This window comes from Oryctolagus cuniculus, chromosome 6 (genome assembly GCF_964237555.1).
Source record: "Oryctolagus cuniculus chromosome 6, mOryCun1.1, whole genome shotgun sequence".
In the NCBI taxonomy this organism is placed as follows: Eukaryota; Metazoa; Chordata; class Mammalia; order Lagomorpha; family Leporidae; genus Oryctolagus; species Oryctolagus cuniculus.
In genome coordinates, this window is record NC_091437.1 from 24,276,778 (window position 1) to 24,295,606 (window position 18,829).

The following is an 18,829-nucleotide window of genomic DNA, read 5'->3' on the forward strand; positions in this document are numbered from 1 at the left end:
TCCAGAGTCCCAAGGAGAGTCAATACTAAATGACAGTAGTGGTGCTTGTTCTTGGAGCTGCAGGGAGTTTTGTTGTTTATAGAACCCTTCTTCTTGTATCAGTTTGTTTGAAAGTTCACGAAAGCTGGGCTCACAGAGTAGAATCATCTGTGTTCTTATTGCAGATGCTGAATGAGACCCAGAGAGCTTCCCTGACTTGCCCAGTACCCCATGAGTAGTAAGTGTATGAATTAGGCTAGAAATCTGATCTCCTGGCATCCATTTCAGGGTTCTTTCCCCTTTGCCAGGTGCTCTCCTGTGTGATGGTGGGCACCTGTCCTCCTCTAAAGGAAACTGACATCGTGGCTAAGCCAGCCAGAGGGTGAGAAATTAGAGTGCAGCTTGGAAAGAAGCAACATCCAAATGAAAGACATGACCTGGGCACAGTGCCAGCCAAAGTAGCACCCACTTCATTGAGATCCAGGCATTTTGTGGACATGCAGGTGGTTCTATGAGAACTTCCCAAAGACTGACATGTGAAAACCTAGTTTTCCAGAAGAAATAGTTATGTGGTCAGTAATACTTACAATACCTTTCTTCTAAAGCAGTGATGCATATTAAGGGCACTATAAGATTTTGAAGCAAAGGAATGTGTTGACTGTTTTATTCAAGGTCTCCTAATTTATTTGAACACAAAATGTTTTTTCTTTGTAAGGGAACACCTACTAGTTATCTATGGAGCTTCCAAGAACAACTAGTTTACTTTAATTGGTGAATTAATGGGTTTATTTGACATCATGTGCACACAGCCTTAGGAGTTCTTTTTTTTAAATTTTTTTTTTTTTATTTTTTGACAGGCCGAGTGGACAGTGAGAGAGAGAGATGAGAGAAAGGTCTTCCTTTGCCGTTGGTTCACCCTCCAATGGCTGCCGCGGCCGGTGCTCTGCGGCCGGCACACCGCGCTGATCCGAAGGTAGGAGCCAGGTACTTATCCTGGTCTCCCATGGGGTGCAGGGCCCAAGCACTTGGGCCATCCTCCACTGCACTCCCTGGCCACAGCAGAGAGCTGGCCTGGAAGAGGGGCAACCGGGACAGAATCTGGCACCCCGACCAGGACCAGAACCCGGTGTGCCGGCACCACAAGGCGGAGGATTAGCCTATTGAGCAGCGGTGCTGGCCAGGAGTTTTTTTAAGGTATATATTCCAGACTCAAGACTCATGATATCTCTCTGTCTCTGTGTCTCATTTTTAAATAGCAACGTATTTATTTCCTATCCAAGGACTAACCATGCCCGACCCTGCTTAGCTTCTGAGATCAGAAGAGATTGGGTACGTTTAGGGTGGTATGGCCGTTGACAAGGCAATGTGTTTGTAAACAGGCCATAGTGCTAGTCATTTCAGTAGGCAAATACTCAGGATTACGTTGTGTTCATGTAAGCATGTTGAAATTCATAAATTAAAAATGGAAGTTCATTAAAATACCAACAGGCCTTTTTATATTAGGTATTTTCACTGGTAATTCATGATAGAATAAGTTGTCAGGGAAGGCCGGGAGTCTGTTTTTGCACAATGGCATACATGGTTTGAGAAAATCTGTCCAGTGGATCTCCTTGAAATGAATAAGACTGGCATTTTATGCAGGACATTTATCACCTTTCTTCCTATGGATTGTAGCAGACACTTGACCTTCATGATGGATATTTCCTGAGATCTTTAAGACTCTCCTAATTGGCAAAAACCACTAAAGCAATTAATTTCCCTCATGAAAACTTTTTATTCTGACCTAAACTGTCATGTTCATGGTGGGCTTCACTTTTTCTTTTCGTTCATTACCAGGACCATTTTGTACTTGGTAATGAACAATAAGAGGGACCGTGTAGTAAGAGGGATCATGTAGCTGTGAAGGCGAGACTTTCAGACTGAGTGTGCCATAAATGGCAGTGTTGCTGGAGCATTTTATTTTATGTTTCAAGAAAATGGTGAATGCCTCCATTCCTTGGAAGGTTGGAATCGATTTGTTCATGAATAGCCAAAACTGGCTATCAGTCTGTGAATGCCAAGCATCTCCTGTGCTCTGGGTTTCCAAGCTGTTTTTACCTTTACCCTCTATTAGGAGGCAGGAGAATTCTGTGGCTTGGAGAAGAAAGGGAATATTTTTAGTTTTGGAAGCTCCAGCTCTTTTTCAGTATTTCAAGATTGCTATTTCCCAGCTGGTTTGCGTTTGTTTGATATGCCAGCAATTTCAGGACATGGTTGCTGTGCTTTGGTGAAAAGTCTCAGTAAGCTCTTGGGTTAGGAAAAATGGGTTTCCTTGAGCTAAGAAGATAGGATTACACTTGAAATTGTATCCTGACTTCCACAAATTACCCATCCCCAACTCTGTGCTTTCTAATATTAATCTCTAAGGCCACCTTTCCCGTGGTTTATCACTTTTACCTTTGGGACTCTAAAAGCGTTTTTCTTAGGATATATTATTATTATTAAAGTAAAAGGACAGGAAGTGTTTTTTTTTTTTTTTTCATCAAATTTGGACGGTCTCCTGAGATCAGTGACAGTGATATATATGGTTTGTTGAAGGCTAGTTTATCCCACACCAGTTAAGATAATCCGGGAAGAGGAGAAATGCCCAGAGTTCAGCCCAAGGGCATTCAAAATACCAGTCAGTTTAGACCATAAGAAAATATGAAAAATAGGTGAAAAACATAAGACTCTTCAAAAACTGATTGGCTGCCTTGCTTATGTGAAAAGCACATTGCTATTTGAACAGATGGTCTTTGGGGCTCTTCAGTTTGCATTAGGATGAATCATGTTGGGTAACAAAAGAGAATCCAGAGTACAGTCAGAAATGGAAATATAATAGACTTTGGCTCCTCTGGACTTCATTTTGACCAGCTACTGTGGCTGTGAGGGTTTCTGAGTGAAAATGGCTGTTAAAGATACCTTGAAGTATATCAAGGAAGTGGATCCAGCTTACTCTTGGCAAAATCTACTTGAACTTCCTAGTAAGGGCTTTCATACCCCATTGGACTGAAATTCCTCTAAGCCTCCCAGAACCATGGATTCCATAGACCCTCTATACTAAAATATTTTCAACACAACTAGTTCCCCGGCACACAGAAAAAGCTCAATAAATGATATTGAAAGGCCCTAGTGACATGTTTCTCATGTAAGACTTAGGAAATGGCTGCTAACTAATGGGAGCCATCACTGTAATGTCTCTGCCATTGGTTTAGAAGCTGAAGTTCTCTTTTGTTGGTCTAGGCTCAAGATCTGCTCATGGACTGATGATTGCGATTTCTCTCTTTCTCCTGGTGGGCTGGGGCTTGAGGTCAGAGGAGCTGGTGAGAAAGACTCTGAACAGCTCTGCAAGGGAGGCATTTCCCCAGCTAAAGGAACTCCATGTCCTCATAGTCACCTTGTGGGTGCATAAAATACACATGAACACAAAGCTACACCAGCAGCCCTGTACAGAAAGGCAGGATGGCCAGCAGGGATAGGGAAGCTTACCTTCTTGACTTCATATTTAATGGCGAGTTTGATCCGGCTCAGACTGGGACGGTGGTGGTCGGGCCAGACTTGAAAGTTCACATCACCATTTAAAATTGCTTCCACCTCTTCTGTGTCTCGGCACAGGTCCAGCACACCCACCACAAAATCCTTGCACTGCATAGATAACTTCCTGTAATCGTTCTAACAGAATAAAGAGAAATCAGGGGTGTGGCACAGTGAGCCCCATAGATTGGCTTGTCCAGTACAGCAGTGTCGATCAGCAACTGTTCACCAAGTGTGAGCTTATGGAGCACCCTGGAACAAAGGGGATGCTAGATCCAGAAGCAGGATAGTTTCTCCTAACGTACAACCTAGAGGACACCTTCCCTAAGTCAGCACTTGTCAAAGTGTGGTCCAGAGGCCACCTGTGTCACATTATTTGCGGATTATCAGGCCCCACCCCAGACTTACTGAGTCAGAATTTCTGAGGACAGATCCAGGAATCTATCTTTTAACCTTGCTCTGAAAGTGATTTGAGTGGCAGGCACACTGTACACTGTGCTCTTTCATGACAGCAGCTTTCTGTGTCCAATTCTGAGCCAGTACTGAGAGAAGAGTAATTAGGACATGAACTGAACTGAGGATGGTGGAAATAACACTCCCCTCCCAAGCACTAGCCTACAGTGGTGATGGCTCCCTATAGGAAGTTTGCTGAGATATATGGCTGCAGTGCTAACACTGGGGATGAAATGTACATGTTATGGCTAACAACCTGTCTGTAAATTACGCATTTTAAAATCAAAGTAATTTAAATCTATCAGGATTTTTCTTACTGCATATCCATTTGTATGGCAAATCATGGCTCCTTAAATTACCTGCCTGTTGAATAAACATTTTTAGGTCTCGACATTTTTTTTTTGTCATTGCTTCATTGGTTTTTAATGAGTTGCTCCTGGTTTTCCTTCCTCCTTCCCCTGGGTACACCTGTCTGAGTATCTTTGAGATTCTGACTTCTGTTCCTAGTGACTTCACCACTTCTCTCTTCCCTAGCCAGGCTGCTTAGATTCCAGGTAATGATGCGAACTACTGGGCAAGAGAACATCTTATGTCACTCTAATCCCACTACTCCACATAATGTTTTCCCCTAGAGGCCTCCTTGTTGGTTTCTCAGTTGAAATGAGTCTATTCAGAAGCTACACAAGAGCCAAATGTCACTTTCGATGTTAATGACTGTCTGCAACCCTCAGACTGGTAAATAGTGGTTAGCAAATAAGAGTGTAGTTTTGCTTTTCCAGAACCTGGATTCCTCAGTGAGTAAGGGGGAGCCTGGTGAGCTGCAGAAGCTTAGCCATTTTTCTGAGTTAATGATTTTTGTCTCCTTCCAGGGCTGTTGCATCAAAGTGTCACTTTGTGTTAGAGAAAGAAGTAAGTAAGTGATGGCTGGAAGAAGGAGAGGATCAAGAAAATGTTTTCGGGTAAAAATGGCTGTCCTTCATTTTGATATAGAATTTAGGCAGAAGAAGGATAGAAAATTAGATAGAAAAATGGCCGCTCAGCTCAGGCACATTGTCTTGGAGAAAAATTAGGTAAAAACACTTGAAGCGTTTTAGATTTTGGCGCCAAACACAGAGCTGGGGAGCGACATGAAGAGATGTGCTGTGTGCTCCTCCACCCATAACATTCACACATATATCTATCCACTCATTTGTTGAGGATCTATTATGTACCATGCAATGAAAAATAAATCTAAACAAGGTAAATGTGGTCTGTGGGTGATGTGTGAGTTGAGGTGGCTGAGAACCCACCCTTAGGCCTGTGTAAAAGAAATGATAAAGAAAGCTTGCTTAGACCTTGTCCTGGCTAAGATATCCTGCATCATCCTTATGAGCCAGAGGTGGGAGGCTCAAAGTACACCAGGATCAGCAAAATAGACAAGGTGAGTTTCCTCGCCACAGGATCCCTTTCAACCCTGGCAGTCGCTCTGCTACAGCTCAGGTTCCTTGAGTCTCTGATCCCCACCCTGGCAGCTTTATCATCCATTTCTTGAGAACAAGAAGTTTCCCTGAATGTTATTGCCTGTTCTTGGTAAGAAGGACACTGTTGGTTAGATCAGAACTCACCTCCCGATGGAAACTTCTCTCTGGAGTCGCATACATGGATGGCTATAGGAAAGGAAGTAGAAAAGACTTCACCTAAGACTGGCCCAAAGTTCTCCCTGCCAGAAGCAAGTCCAACTGTACTGCCCAGAGCCTCTATGTATACCTAGGTTCAGCCCAGTTCAGAAAACAGAAATGTTCCACTTCATTGTAGAATGCCACTTCCTTGGACTCTTTTAGCCAGGATGCCATCAAAAGGGGATGCACTAGCACAGCCAAAGCAGGTGTATTGCTTTCTGCTTTCTGCACTAGACAGACTGGAAGATGACTTCCACTTCTTGTATGTACCCCTGAAATCCCATCTCAAGCACTCCTTTGATTCCAACAGGCCTACAAACTATTGACCGTATTTCCTTTTCACTGATTTTCACCCTCTTAGGTCACTGCCTTACATTTTGATGGTTTTTATTTTGCAATCAATCATTATAATCTTGACTGTATATATCATCACCTCTCTTGAGCTCCTCTTATTTCATTGTCCTCATTGGTTAAAAGTCTGATCTTGGTTGGCTCTAACTTTCCACTACTCTGATCCTGCCTCTGCACTGTAAGTGTGGCTGAGAACACACAGCTGTAAACTAACTGCAACCTCAGGTGGTCTTCAGCGTTTAGGGCAATTTACTCTCCTCCTGTCCTAAACAAGCATTTTGTACTTTATGCCCTGCCTTCTGACATCTCCCTCACCCCCAACTCTCAGATGATACCTTGTTTCCTATTTTCTTAAGAAAAGAGAAGTCATCAGAAGAGAAATAGCACATGCTCACACCATCACATATATCCTTCTATATACATGTGTGTTCACATACTCAGTGTTCCCTCTTATTATGGGCAAACAACCCTGCTTCTCTCCAAGGTCAGTTCTTCTGCTTGGGTGTTAAAATCAACCTCTTATACCTACTCAAGGGCAGGGTTCCTGCAATCTTCCATTCTGTCTTCTGCTTTGTCAGTTTCTCCTTGTCCCTACTGGTTCAGCATATAAAAATGCTGTTATTTCTCTTGTCTTTTTTTTTTTTTTTTTTTTTTTGACAGGCAGAGTTAGGGAGAGAGAGACAGAGAGAAAGGTCTTCCTTCCGTTGGTTCACTCCCCTAGTGGCCGCTACGGCTGGCGCTGCGCCGATCCGAGGCCAGGAGCCAGGTGCTTCCTCCTGATCTCCTATGTGGGTGCAGGACCCAAGCACTTGGGCCATCCTCCACTGCCCTCCCGAGCCATAGCAGAGAGCTGGACTGGAAGAGGTGCAACTGGGACTAGTACCTGGTGCTCCAACTGGGACTAGAACCCCGGGGTGCCAGCGCCTCAGGTGGAGGATTAGCCAGTGAGCCATGGCACTGGCCATTTCTCTTGTCTTAAAAGCAATGTCTGTTGACCCTACTTCCTTCTCCAATTATACTCTGATTTTCTGTTTTATAGAACAACTTCTTAATTGAGTTGTCTATACTCATTGTCTCCAGTTGCCTTCTGTGCACTCTTTTTATTGTCCTGTTCAATAAGGGACACCCATGGACTCCACTGTGATGGCTCTTGTTAGGGTCACAAATCACTTTTCATGTTGCTAAATTCTATGGTTGTCTCTCAGTCCTCATTTTACATGACCTATCAAGTGCTTTGGCATAGTTGATCACTTCCTCCTTGATACATATCCTTTCCTTGCTTTCCAACATAAAATACCCTTTGGTGATTTTTCTTCCTGAATAACCTGTTTGCAGTTTTTATTGATTCATTCCCATTTCTTTTATTTCTTAATTTTGGAACACCCCAAAGATGTGTCCATTCCTTGGAGTGCTACTATTTGTTTATACTCATTGTCTTCATGATCTTATTTTCTGTCATGTCTTTCAATATCTCCCATATGCTGATGAACCCAAAGTTTATATTCTTAATCCAGCCTTTGCCCTTGAATTCAAGACTCACTTGTATATCCAGTTGCCAACCTGTATCTATACTTAAATGTCTAATAGAGTTTCAGTTTTCACCCAACCAGCTCTGGATCTAGTTTTTTTCCACATAAATTAGTCTTCTCTTTCAGTTGCAATAGTCACTCCCAGATTTATCTTTGATTTTTATCTTATTTCAAAACCCACAAATAATTTGGTAGCAAATCCTGCCATCTGTACCTACGAACATATTCACACTCTGATCTCTTTTTCACCAATCACTTTATTTCAATTGTCATCCTAGCTGGTCTTCCTATTGTCTATTGTAGTCTGTTCTCAGAGATATACTTCACAGAAGTGGTCAGATCATGTGTCACTCTACTCAAAACCTCTGGTGGCTCCCCAATCTGAAGTAAAAGTGCTGTCCTAAGTCTCCAGCCATCCCATTCTCTTTCTCATTTTGTTCCCCCCTCCTCACTCAATCTGCTCTAGCCACTGTGGCGCCCCTGCTTGGACTAGGTCTTTGCACTGGCTGCTCTGTTTGCTTGGAATGCTGTTTCTCTGGATGTGTACATGAACACCTTCTTACCTCCTTTAGGTCTTTGCTCAGATGTTACTCAATTCAGCCTTCCTAATCATCCTTCCCTACCTTTTGTTTTGCTCATAGTACTATGATCATCTGATATACTACATGTCTAACTAATTGATTATATTTATGCCCATGTCCCCAAGTAGAATGTAAGCTTGTTGAAGGCAGGATGATTTTTCTTTTTTACTCAGAGATGTCTATCCTAAGGTCTTGGAACATTTCATGAATGGGGACATTCCTAAAACATGACATGAATTCAATAGATGGTTGTTGAATGAATCAGAGCAGTGGACTTGCCTAATGTGGCTACTGAATGGCAGAGCCAAGATTCAAAACAGATTGGTCTGACATGTCTCCTACTTAGCAAATGCTACAAACTGGAGGCCCAATTGGAGCTGACTCGCAACTAATGTCAGGAAGGATAAGGGGTAGATAGGCATATGGATGTTTGAATCCCCAAAAAATTGCACAGATAGGTGAGCACACAGGTTTTGAAGTGTGATGGACCTGAAGTGTGAGTACCTATTGCCAGTAAAACTGGCAAATTGTGCAAATCTGCACTCTTCTGTATCTCGGTTCTCCATCTGTACTAATATATGGGGGTCTTCAAACAGTTTATATTATGAAAAAAGAGGTATGCATGATTTCAAAATTTTTTTGCACCCAAATAAATTTACCTTTTAATTCCATTTTCCCATATATGTGAAATAATCATGTGTACGTGATTTATTTTCTCATTGTCTTAACAGTAAGCTCCAAAAGGCAATTTATCATTTTTTCTGTTATGGTTTTGCTTTTGGTGTCATGAGTGAGAAATTTTTCTTTAATACAAGGTTATAAGTATGTTCTATGTTTCCCTGTAGTATATAGTTTAGGTTTTCTATTTCTGTCTGTGACCCATTTTGTATAATTTTGGGTATAAGCTGACTTTTTTAAAAAGATTTATTTATTTAATTGAGAGGGAGAGACAGAGAGAGGGAAAGACAGAGAGAAAGGCCTTCCATCTGCTGGTTCACTTCCCAAATGGCACAACAGGTGGAGCTGGGCCAAATCGGAGCCAGGAGCTTCTTCCAGGTCTGCCACAAGGGTTCCTGGGCCCAAGCACTTGGGCCATCTTGCACTGCTTTCCCAGGCCACAGCAGAAAGCTAGATAGGAAGAGGAACAGCCGGAACACAAATTATCGCCTATATGGGATGCCAGCATTGCAGACAGTGGCTTAGCCTACTGTGCCACAGCGCCAGCCCCAAGCTGACTTTTTATAATGTGTGAAGAACCTTTAAATTGCACATGAATGTTCATTTGTTCCTGCCTTGTTTGTGGAAAAGACTGTTTTGTCACATTGTTATTGTATAATTGTTAAAAAAAATATTGACCATATATGTATTTCTGTGCTCTTTGTGAGGGCACTTCAAAAAACTCACAGAAAGTGGAATTAAAATCTGTGTTCATTTTGGTGCAAAGCTTTTGAAATCTGTTCATAGTTTTTCATGTTATGTATTTTCCATGAACTTATTGAGGAACCCTCACATTCTTTTTCCTAGATCTTCTTGTATAAGCCTCTTCTTTCACCATTATCCACTGTCTTTGTTTTTGTATTCATTAATACTGTCTTCATTTTGTAGATTCATAATGAGTCTTTTTTTTATTTTTTTGAGTCTTTTTTTTTTAAGATTTATTTATTTATTTGAAAGGCAGAGTTACAGAGACAGGCATTGACAGTGACAGAGAGAGAGACAGACAGACAGACATATTTTCCATCTGCTGGTTTACTACCCAAATGGCTGTAGCAGTCCAGAGCTGGGTTGTTCTGAAGCCAGGAGCCAGGAGCTTCTTCCAGGTTTCCCGTGTGGGTGCAGTGGCATAAAGACTTGGGCCATTTTCCATTGCTTTCCCAGGCACATTAGTAGGGAGCTGGATTAGAAGTGGAACAGCTAGGACTCAAGCAAGTGCCCATATGGGATGCTGGCACTGCATGCGACAGTGGCTTTAACCACTAAGTGACAATGCCAGCTCCCATAAACTTGGTGCTTTTAGTCCTCCAGCTTCGCCCTTTTTGTTCAAATTGTTTTGGGATTTTCTCATTCTTTCCTTTATCATATAAATTTAAGAATAATATGTTCATACCTAGTAGAATTCCTGCTGAGATTTTTATTGGAACTGTGCTAAATCTGTTAGGTAGGAAGTTAGAAATGAGCTTATGTGTGTGTGTGTGACAGAGGCCTAAGGAATTGACATCTACAGTGGTCCAGCATCCGCATCTCAAAGTCATCCTGATAACCTTCCAGGTGGAGCCCAATATCTGCACTTCAGAAGTCTTCCCTGGATTCTGATGATCTTCCAGGGAGTCCTGACTCTTCTACCTGGCCTGATAAACATCCTTCCTCTAAGGCGGGGTGACGCCAGCTGGGTTTCCCCTAACTCAATGGGAAAAACTCAGAAAGGGACTTTTCGTATTTACACCCAACAAGTCCTTTGTTCAGGAGGAGAAGAAGGAGAGGGGGAGGGAAAAGACGGGAAGGCAAGATCCATCCCCTTAAAAACCCCAGTTTAAATGTGAACTACGCACTCTCTCAGGTTCTGTCTGGAGATGTGCCCATCTGTTCTTACGGATGTCCCTACCCTAATAAACCTTGCTACTGTGCTTTCCATTGCTCTCTGTCTCACGGCTGAATTCTTTGTTGTACGAAGACAAGGACCCTTTGCTTCTCCGGTAACATGTCTATACATCAGTTTTGGGAGAAATGATGTATTGATTCTGTTGAGTCCTGTATACCATAAGTATGATATAGCTCTCCATTTATTTGAGTGTATTTAGATTTTGTCCATTAATATTTGATATTTTCTAAGATTTTATCTCAGTATTTTATTTTTTCAACCATTGCTGTTGGAATTTTTAAAGAAATTTTCCTGATTTTTGTATGTTGGTCTTATATTCTGTGACCTTGATAAGCTCACTTATTGGTGCTTTATAAATTCCTTTAGATTTCCTACATAGACAAGCTTGTTATCTGAAAGTTTGTATTTTTAACCCTGATTGAGCCCCTAGTTGAGATGCATTTATTAAGATGGTGGATAAAATGCTCAGTAACATACTTTGACATTACTTTGAAGATTTTAAAAGTATTATCTTTAGGCCCAATATATTGCCATAAAATTTTTGCAAGCTTTCAACACAAAATTTATTGGCTCAGAGCCTTTTAGGTAAATATATTGAGTAGTTTATAGAATATTCACCCTCCATTTATTTCTTTTTCCTTGTCAACACAGATGTTAACAGAGATTCCTTGGTTCTTAACTAGCCCAGAATCTCTTCCTTTTCCTTTTGGCCCATAAACCTCAAAAGCTCATTTATTATTGAGATAAAATTCTGGTCCTAACATAGAAGACAAACGAAAACCATCTAACAAGATAAATTGATACACTGAGCTTTTGCTGCTTAGGTTGTTGTTTTGACAGCATCAATTTCAGGAAATTATTAGTTTGTTTAACTTTGGTTAAAAATCCCAGCTCTCCATTTTTTTTCAAAGCTATTGACAGCCTTAAATCAGGAGAGAGAGGAGCTGATTATGCTGATGGGTCAGAAGTTAAATGAATTTCTCAGATGGATGCTGTGGAGACACCCACACAATGCAGGATAATTAACACTCATTCCTCAATGGAGACCTTGGAAATTACATTAAAAAAGAGCTCAGGCTTCAAATATGTTCCCCTCACCTCTCCCTTCAGGGCCCCAGTTATGGAGAAGGAATGTTCATCACAAGCTCCAACTGAAATACAAATGGAGATAATCAGCAGTAGCATGATGGCTGTAAACCTGGGAGGTGTTGCTGCTTTTGATATTTAGGCAGAGATTAAGACATGTTTTCACAAATGTAGAAGTTGTAACCAAAGTGTTCTAAACATATTAATATTTCATTAACTGGCCACAACTGTCCTATTGGGCTGATAGTAGTAGTATCTATAAGAGGACTGAGAGTTGACCATTGGAGGTCATTGATTAGAGCAGTTCTGGGAGAGTAGAAATGACAAGAGAATTAAAAGGGAATGGGAGGAGGGACATTGGAGCTAGTGATATAGAGAGCTCCTTTGAGAAGTTTTATTGTAAAAGCGATCAGAGAAATGGCTAAGTAGTTGATGTTGAGACTGAGCTCCTATGATTTAAAGGCAGGACCCAGCCTCTCATCTTTCTCCCTTAGTCCAGGTTGTCTATGTGTGTCTGTTATCAAAAGGAATTCACTGAATTGAAAAGATTATACAACTGGTCCTAGAAGGTTCTAATGACCAGACTCAAGAAGCTACTTGCTTCTCCAATAGATAAAATCTTATTGGCCAGTATTGTCCATAGGATTTTTTTTTTTTTTTAGGGGAATTGCAGGTCTGGGGCCAAAATTAACTACCACTTGCATGTTACCCCCCAGACCACTGGAGCCACCTGGCCATCATAAATTCCCTAAAGAGCACAGCATCACTGAGCAATCAGAGGATGGTCACAGGCACCACTGACCAACCAGGAACTTGAACACAAGCTGATTATCATCTCTCAGCCCCAATGTCAATCTATAATAACTTTCTGGAGCTGGCATTGTGGTGTAGTGGGTAAAGCTACCACTGCCTGTGATGCCAGCACCTCATATGGGCGCTGGCTTAAGTCCCATCTGCTTCCTATCCAGCTGCCTGCTAACATGCCTGAGAAAGCAGTGGGAGATGGCCCAAGTGCTTGGGCCTCTGCACCCATGTGGAAGACCTGGAAGAAGCTTCTGGCTCTTGACTTTGATCAGCCTAGCTCTGGCTGTGGCCATCTGGGGCATGAACTAGCAGGTAGAAAAGCTTGTCTCTGTAACTCTGCATTTCAGATGAATGAATGAATGAATGAAATACTGATGTAGGAAGGGAGGTAGCTTAAAAAAAAAAAAAAGAACATTTCTCCTAGCTCCTTGCCTCTCACTTTGCAATAAATGCTTAATTGATGTCATTGATTGGCTTTCGGTATATCAGGAGAGCAGACCCAGATTTGGGGGTTCTATAGCAATACCTTCAACCAGTTTGGAATATTGTCTGGCAACAGTGTTAGAAGTAGTGATAAGAACCCCTTTCTTGCCAACCTTTTCTTTGTTTTCCCCCCTTCCTCTCGTTCGCCTTGCCCCACTCTCTTTGTCTGTTCCTCTCTCAGAGGAATTGAGGTGTGCATGAGGGAGTGATTAGTGACAGTTGATGGAACTTAAGCTGGTATGAAGACAGGCTTTGACAGTGACAAAGAAAGTGAAAATATATAGATCAATGAGTTGGAGGTCTTGGAGGGAGGCAAAGGATTGACAGAGCTTGGCTATTCAAGGGAGGTGGAAAAAAATGGAGCAGCAGGCTTGGATAGTGTGCCTTACATCGTGCGGACTTTGCATTTATTGATCATGACACGAGCAGGGTTAGGTAGGCTCAGGGTAACTGAAGTGGGGTGGAGGATAAGACCACTGGAAAGGCCAGTCCACGAAACTGAGCCAATCCATGTATATATTGAAGTGTCAAGAATTTAGATGCTATGTATTCTATAAAGATCTAGAAGAGTAGGCTGCACACACAAAGCAAATATCAGGAAATGAAAAGTCTAGTTGCCTAGTTTGTTTACATTGTGTATGTGTGTTGAAATATTGCACTTTACCCCGTAAAACTTTCCAAAAGTATTGTATATTAATAAAATTTAAAATAAGATTTAAAATAAGAATTTAAATAGCAGGAACCAAAATGATGCAGACTGCAACGATGAGAGATACTGGTGATATCATCTGATGAACTGTGATTCCAAGAAGGATGTTCTTAAGGAGGGGAGGAGGTCAGTCTGAAGTGTCAAGGAATAGGAAGGGGACTGCCTTCATCCTCTGCAGATAGCAATGCTTTCAAGACCAAGGGTGCAAACCCAGTCCACTTGACAAGGCTGCAGAGGAGCTGTATCCTTAGCTGGAGTCAGTCTCTCAGAGTTCAGTGACAGGGAGGGCACTGTGGCTAACACAGGACATCCTGCCCTACTACTGTTCATTCTGCATATTCTCCACTTGGTTGATGGATGAGAAAAATCTAAATGTTAAGATTTAACACACATGGATGAATTCTTAATTATAACTGGAATCACTGAAATAATTAATGGATGTGAAATGCTGGGTAAGTACCTGAACCTGATGCTCCTAACTGCAGATGAAAATTGAAAAGCTTCATTCCATGTTCTAGCTTTTGCGCATAGCCATTAATTGTTTCTTTGACTTTCACCATATCAATTAAGTCCATGATATAAAGGATCATCAAGGCAAATATCCTTCAACATTTAGTCTCCAATTAGGAATGTAGATTCAAGGAAGATGTTTCAAGTTTAGTCCATGGGACAGTGAGTGTTTCCTGCCTAAGCTTTCTCAGGGATGTTTAGACAACTCTGTGCTTCTGAGAGTCCAGGATTTTGCCCTGATGGGTGGTGAGGTAGCTGTGGCTCCTTGTCCAAGTGACCGCCCACAGAAATCTAGCTTCCCAATTCTGCTACTGACTACCCATTGTTTACCTGAGTTCATTTACTTGCTCTCTGCAGGAGGCCTTTCTTTCTTTATCCCATATGTGTTCCCTGCATTTTCCAAAGAGGTCTCTGTGTTTCAGGATTTGGGAAAAATGATTGTGTGTGTGTCATTGGTGAGTTTTTTTTTTTTTTTTTTTTACCACATACCAGTTGGGTACCTGCCTGAGAAGGGTGACTGGATGATCAGTGCCTGGGTTCAAATCTCAACTCTTGTGCGTATTTTGAGTATATAATTTAATCTTGCTGTGTGTTCCAGTTCAATCTATGTAAAGAGGATGGTAATTTCATCTGCATTTTGAGTTGTTGCAAAGAGAAAACTGAAGAAGATAATCCGTATAAGTTGGTTAACACAATAGTTAACAGGTATTTGACAATATTATGATGACATTGGGTTTGTAGATTAGCAGAGAACATGGGCATGATGATTATCTGTTTGGGAATTGATCTTCAAACAGGAGACACATCTAACAGAGTGGTGAGAGAAGATTAACAGCTGTGGATTCAGTTCCGCAGCTTCTCTGTGTGGGGTTCTCAGGTAGAAGGTATACACAGCAGGACAGGAGCCTGGGGCACAGGGATTGGGGAAGAGGCCTGACCACTCGCAAGTCAGTTTCAAGCCCCTGGACGCTGAGCATTGATTCTGCAGGGACTCTGCACTGCCTTCTTTGTTGGCACTTTGGTTTCTAACCTGGTGTTTGGATTACCTAATTGGCAGCCACTGACATTGCGAGGGGCTCTTAGCACATCAGCATGGCATTTGTGAAATCCCAGAGTAATGGATTGCTCTGCTTGTTTTTTTTTTTTTTTTTTTTTTTTTTTTTTTTTTTTTAAACACATCCCCTCTGATAGATTCAGATGTTTGCCCAAGGACAGAGACTGTCTATCAAGGAAACAAGTCAGGTACTTTATGAGTAACTCAAGGATTATACCAACTAATTCAGCAGGTATGTTCGAGCACCCACTGTGTGCCAGGAACTAGAAATACAGACCTAAATAAAACACAGTCCTTTCCCTTGAAGAGTTCAGCATCTTGCAAGAGAGAATACAAGGAATCAGGTGAAGACCACAGGGTGACAGAAGTATTAAGGAAAGTATTGGATCATGCCACCTGAGCTGCAGGTGTTGGGGTACTTCCAAGAGGAAGCAGGGTGTAAACGGAAACCTGAGGATGCGCGGAGGCTGACAGGGCTGAGGCAGGGGTGAGGAGAGTACTAGGTAGGGGACATTTCAGGAGGAGTGACCAGCAGGTGCCAGGGTTCCATGGGGAGAACACATTCACCCACGTGTGGATTGTGGTGGCTGTTGGCTGACAGAAACCACAGCAGGCACTCTTTCATGCTTTGCATGATTTCTCACAATTAAACACATATGGAAGCAGTTATGTATCTGAGGAGGAATTCATGTATACTGTCACGCACACACTGCTTTGTCAACCATAGATCAGTACTGTAGGCAGAGGTAGTGCTCTAGGGCATTGCTCAGGAAATTGGTCAGGATGTGTGAGTTGGAAGAGGAAGAGGGACTGCAGGAAGCCCTGTGTTCGCTCACCCACCTTTCCTGTGCCTCCCTGTCCTGCTCCCTTATGCTTGATCTCTGCAGCTACTAGAATGGGAAACAGGATTAAAAGCTAGGACTGTTACTCTTTTAACCACTTTATTACTTATTGAGTACTCCTTGTGTAGGTCTGAGGCTAAATATTTTACTTCTAAAATCCTGCAAGCCCAGGGAGTAGACAGTATACATCCCTTCTGTTTGCAGACAGGGGAACTGGGACCAGGAGACTCCAGTGGCAGCTGGGATCTACTCTCAGGCATGACTGCCTCTAAAATCCATAATCCTAACAAATGGATAAGAACCCACTTGCTGAAAATGCCCACTGCCTTGGCACTTGCTCTGAAAATTTGAACATGACCTTGAAGGGCAGGGTGTGCAAGTGGTATCCTAGATCCTTCCTGGTGCAAAGAGAGAAGTAGGGGCCTGTTACTGGGCAAAGGTGCTGAAACCAAGTAAGGCAGTACCCTGAATTTTAACAGGCAGGGGAAGACGAGGCTGGTTGGGCATGGGGAACTGAATATTCTACATTGTAAGTTACCAGCAGGTAGCCAGTAATCAGAAAGTCAGGTGAAGGTCCTGCAATGAGGTGAAATGATGAGCTGTCCTTTTTATGCAAAAGATCTGAGTTCTGTTACATCCGGCCTCGTAACAATTTCTAGGACAGTATTTCATTTGAAATAAATCCTGGTGGTAAGCTGCAGATACTGGGGATGGTGTTCGCTCCAGTGCATGAGTGATTCCCAGGAATCCACCCTTGCAGAGATGTCCCGCCAAGTTCAGCATGTGCTTTCCGAGCTTCGTGTATTAGGAGCTGTACACCTCCCCTGGAGATGCGAGAAGACGGGGTTGCTGCTCATCCCAGGAGACAACACATAGGCCAGCCATTTAATTTCATGAAGTGAGTGCTCGTCATTCACCCAACAAAGGTTCATCAAGAACCGCCTGTACCCATGAGCTGCTCTAGATCTTGAGAGTCAGCCATAAGCAAACGTCTCCCCACTAAGAAAACTTGTGTTTTCCTGTGGAGGTAGAGGCTGCAGAGGGGGTAGTGCTGTTTTAAGTAGATGGTGAGGAAGGAACTCCCTGAGGAGGTGGTTTTGAATAGAGAGCTGAAGGAGGGAGTTATGCAGACTCTTTTTTTTTTTTTTAAAGATTTTATATATTTATTTGAGAGGCAGAATTACAGACAGTGAAGAGAGACAGAGAGAAAGGTCTTCCTTCCATTGGTTCACTCCCCAAATGGCCAAACGGCTGGAGCTGCGCCGATCCAAAACCAGGAGTTGGGTGATTCTTCCTGGTCTCCCACATGGGTGAAGGGGCCCAATCAGCTGGGCCATCCTCTACTGCTTTCCCAGGCCACAGCAGAGAGCTGGATTGGAAGAGGAGCAGCTGAGACTAGAACCGGCGCCCATATGGGATGCCGGCACTGTAGGTGGAGGATTAACCTGGTGCACCATGGCACCAGGCCCCAATTTATGCAGACTTTTGAGAAGGAATGTTCCAGACAGAGAATCATCAATGCAGAGAGGGAGAAGAGCACAAGAAATGAAATGGGAGAGCCTCAGGGGTTTTTGAAGAATAATGAGAGGCCGGCTGCAGGGGCAAAGGTGAGGAGAGGAGAACAGGGGAAGATGAGGCCAGGGGAGCTGCAGGGGTAGATGGCAGAGTCCAGCAGGCAGTGTCAGGACTATGATTTCCTCAGGTGAGATGAGTTGATGTGATCTGATTGATGTTCAAAGGAAATCATTCTGGTTGCCAGGGTGTGATAAATTGTAAGAGGCAAGAGCAGAAGAATAAAGACCAACAGCCTAAGAGGCTGATTCAGTTACCCAGAGGAAATGTAATGTAGCTTGGTCCGAAAAGGCCACGGAAGCTAGGATGATAGAATTCTGGGTGTCTTTGAAAGAGTCAAGAGGATTTATGGATAAACTGGGTATAAGGGGTCTGTGCTGTGGCATAGAAGGTTAAGCCACTGCCTGCAGTGCCAGCATCCCATATGGGCACTGGTTCAAGTCCTTGCTGCTCTACTTCCAATCTGGTTCCCTGCTAATGCAGCTGGGATGGCAGCAGAGGATGGCCCAAGTTCTTGAGCCCCTGCCACCCAAGTGGGAGACCTGAAAGAAGCTTTGGCCTGGCCCAGGCCCAGCCATTTGGGGAGTGAACCAGCAGATGGAATATCTCTCTCTCGTTCTCTCTCTGTATCTCTGCCTTTCAAATAAATAAATAGATCTTTTAAAAATTTGTATATAAAGTGAGAAAGAAAGGAAAAGAGATGAAGATAATTCTGAAGATTTTGGCCTAAGCCATAGAAAGACAGAATTAGCACTTAATGAAATGAGCATGAGAATAGGTAAGATAATTGTTTAGCAAATATTACCTCCCTCCTTCTCTGTCTCCTTGAGAAGAATATACATTGTTTTCATTGATGTTGGGTTTGGTCACAGGCCTTGCATTAGCTATTGAAATGTGGGTGGAAATGATAGGCAGAGCTCTAAGCATAGACCTTAAGAGGCATCATGCATTTTCCCTTGGCCCCTGGAAGTTTTCGACTGATGCCAAGAGGAGTGTGCCTAGGTAGCTACTATTTGTCCATCTTGGGCCCCAGAATGATATATACTTAAAGCAGTCTCCTCTATTAG

The 18,829-nt window shown here is 42.7% G+C and overlaps 1 protein-coding gene across 2 annotated transcripts in view; it reads right to left on the bottom strand.

The window, feature by feature from the left end:
• The window catches only part of TRPC7 (transient receptor potential cation channel subfamily C member 7), a 137,467-nt gene that overhangs the window by 85,652 nt on the left and 32,986 nt on the right, over window positions 1-18,829 (bottom strand). For both annotated transcript variants that reach the window (XM_070076126.1, XM_070076125.1), the window contains exon 3: window positions 3,487-3,669. In XM_070076126.1, coding sequence (XP_069932227.1) covers window positions 3,487-3,669 — 183 coding nt within the window. The remainder of the gene's footprint in view (window positions 1-3,486; window positions 3,670-18,829) is intronic.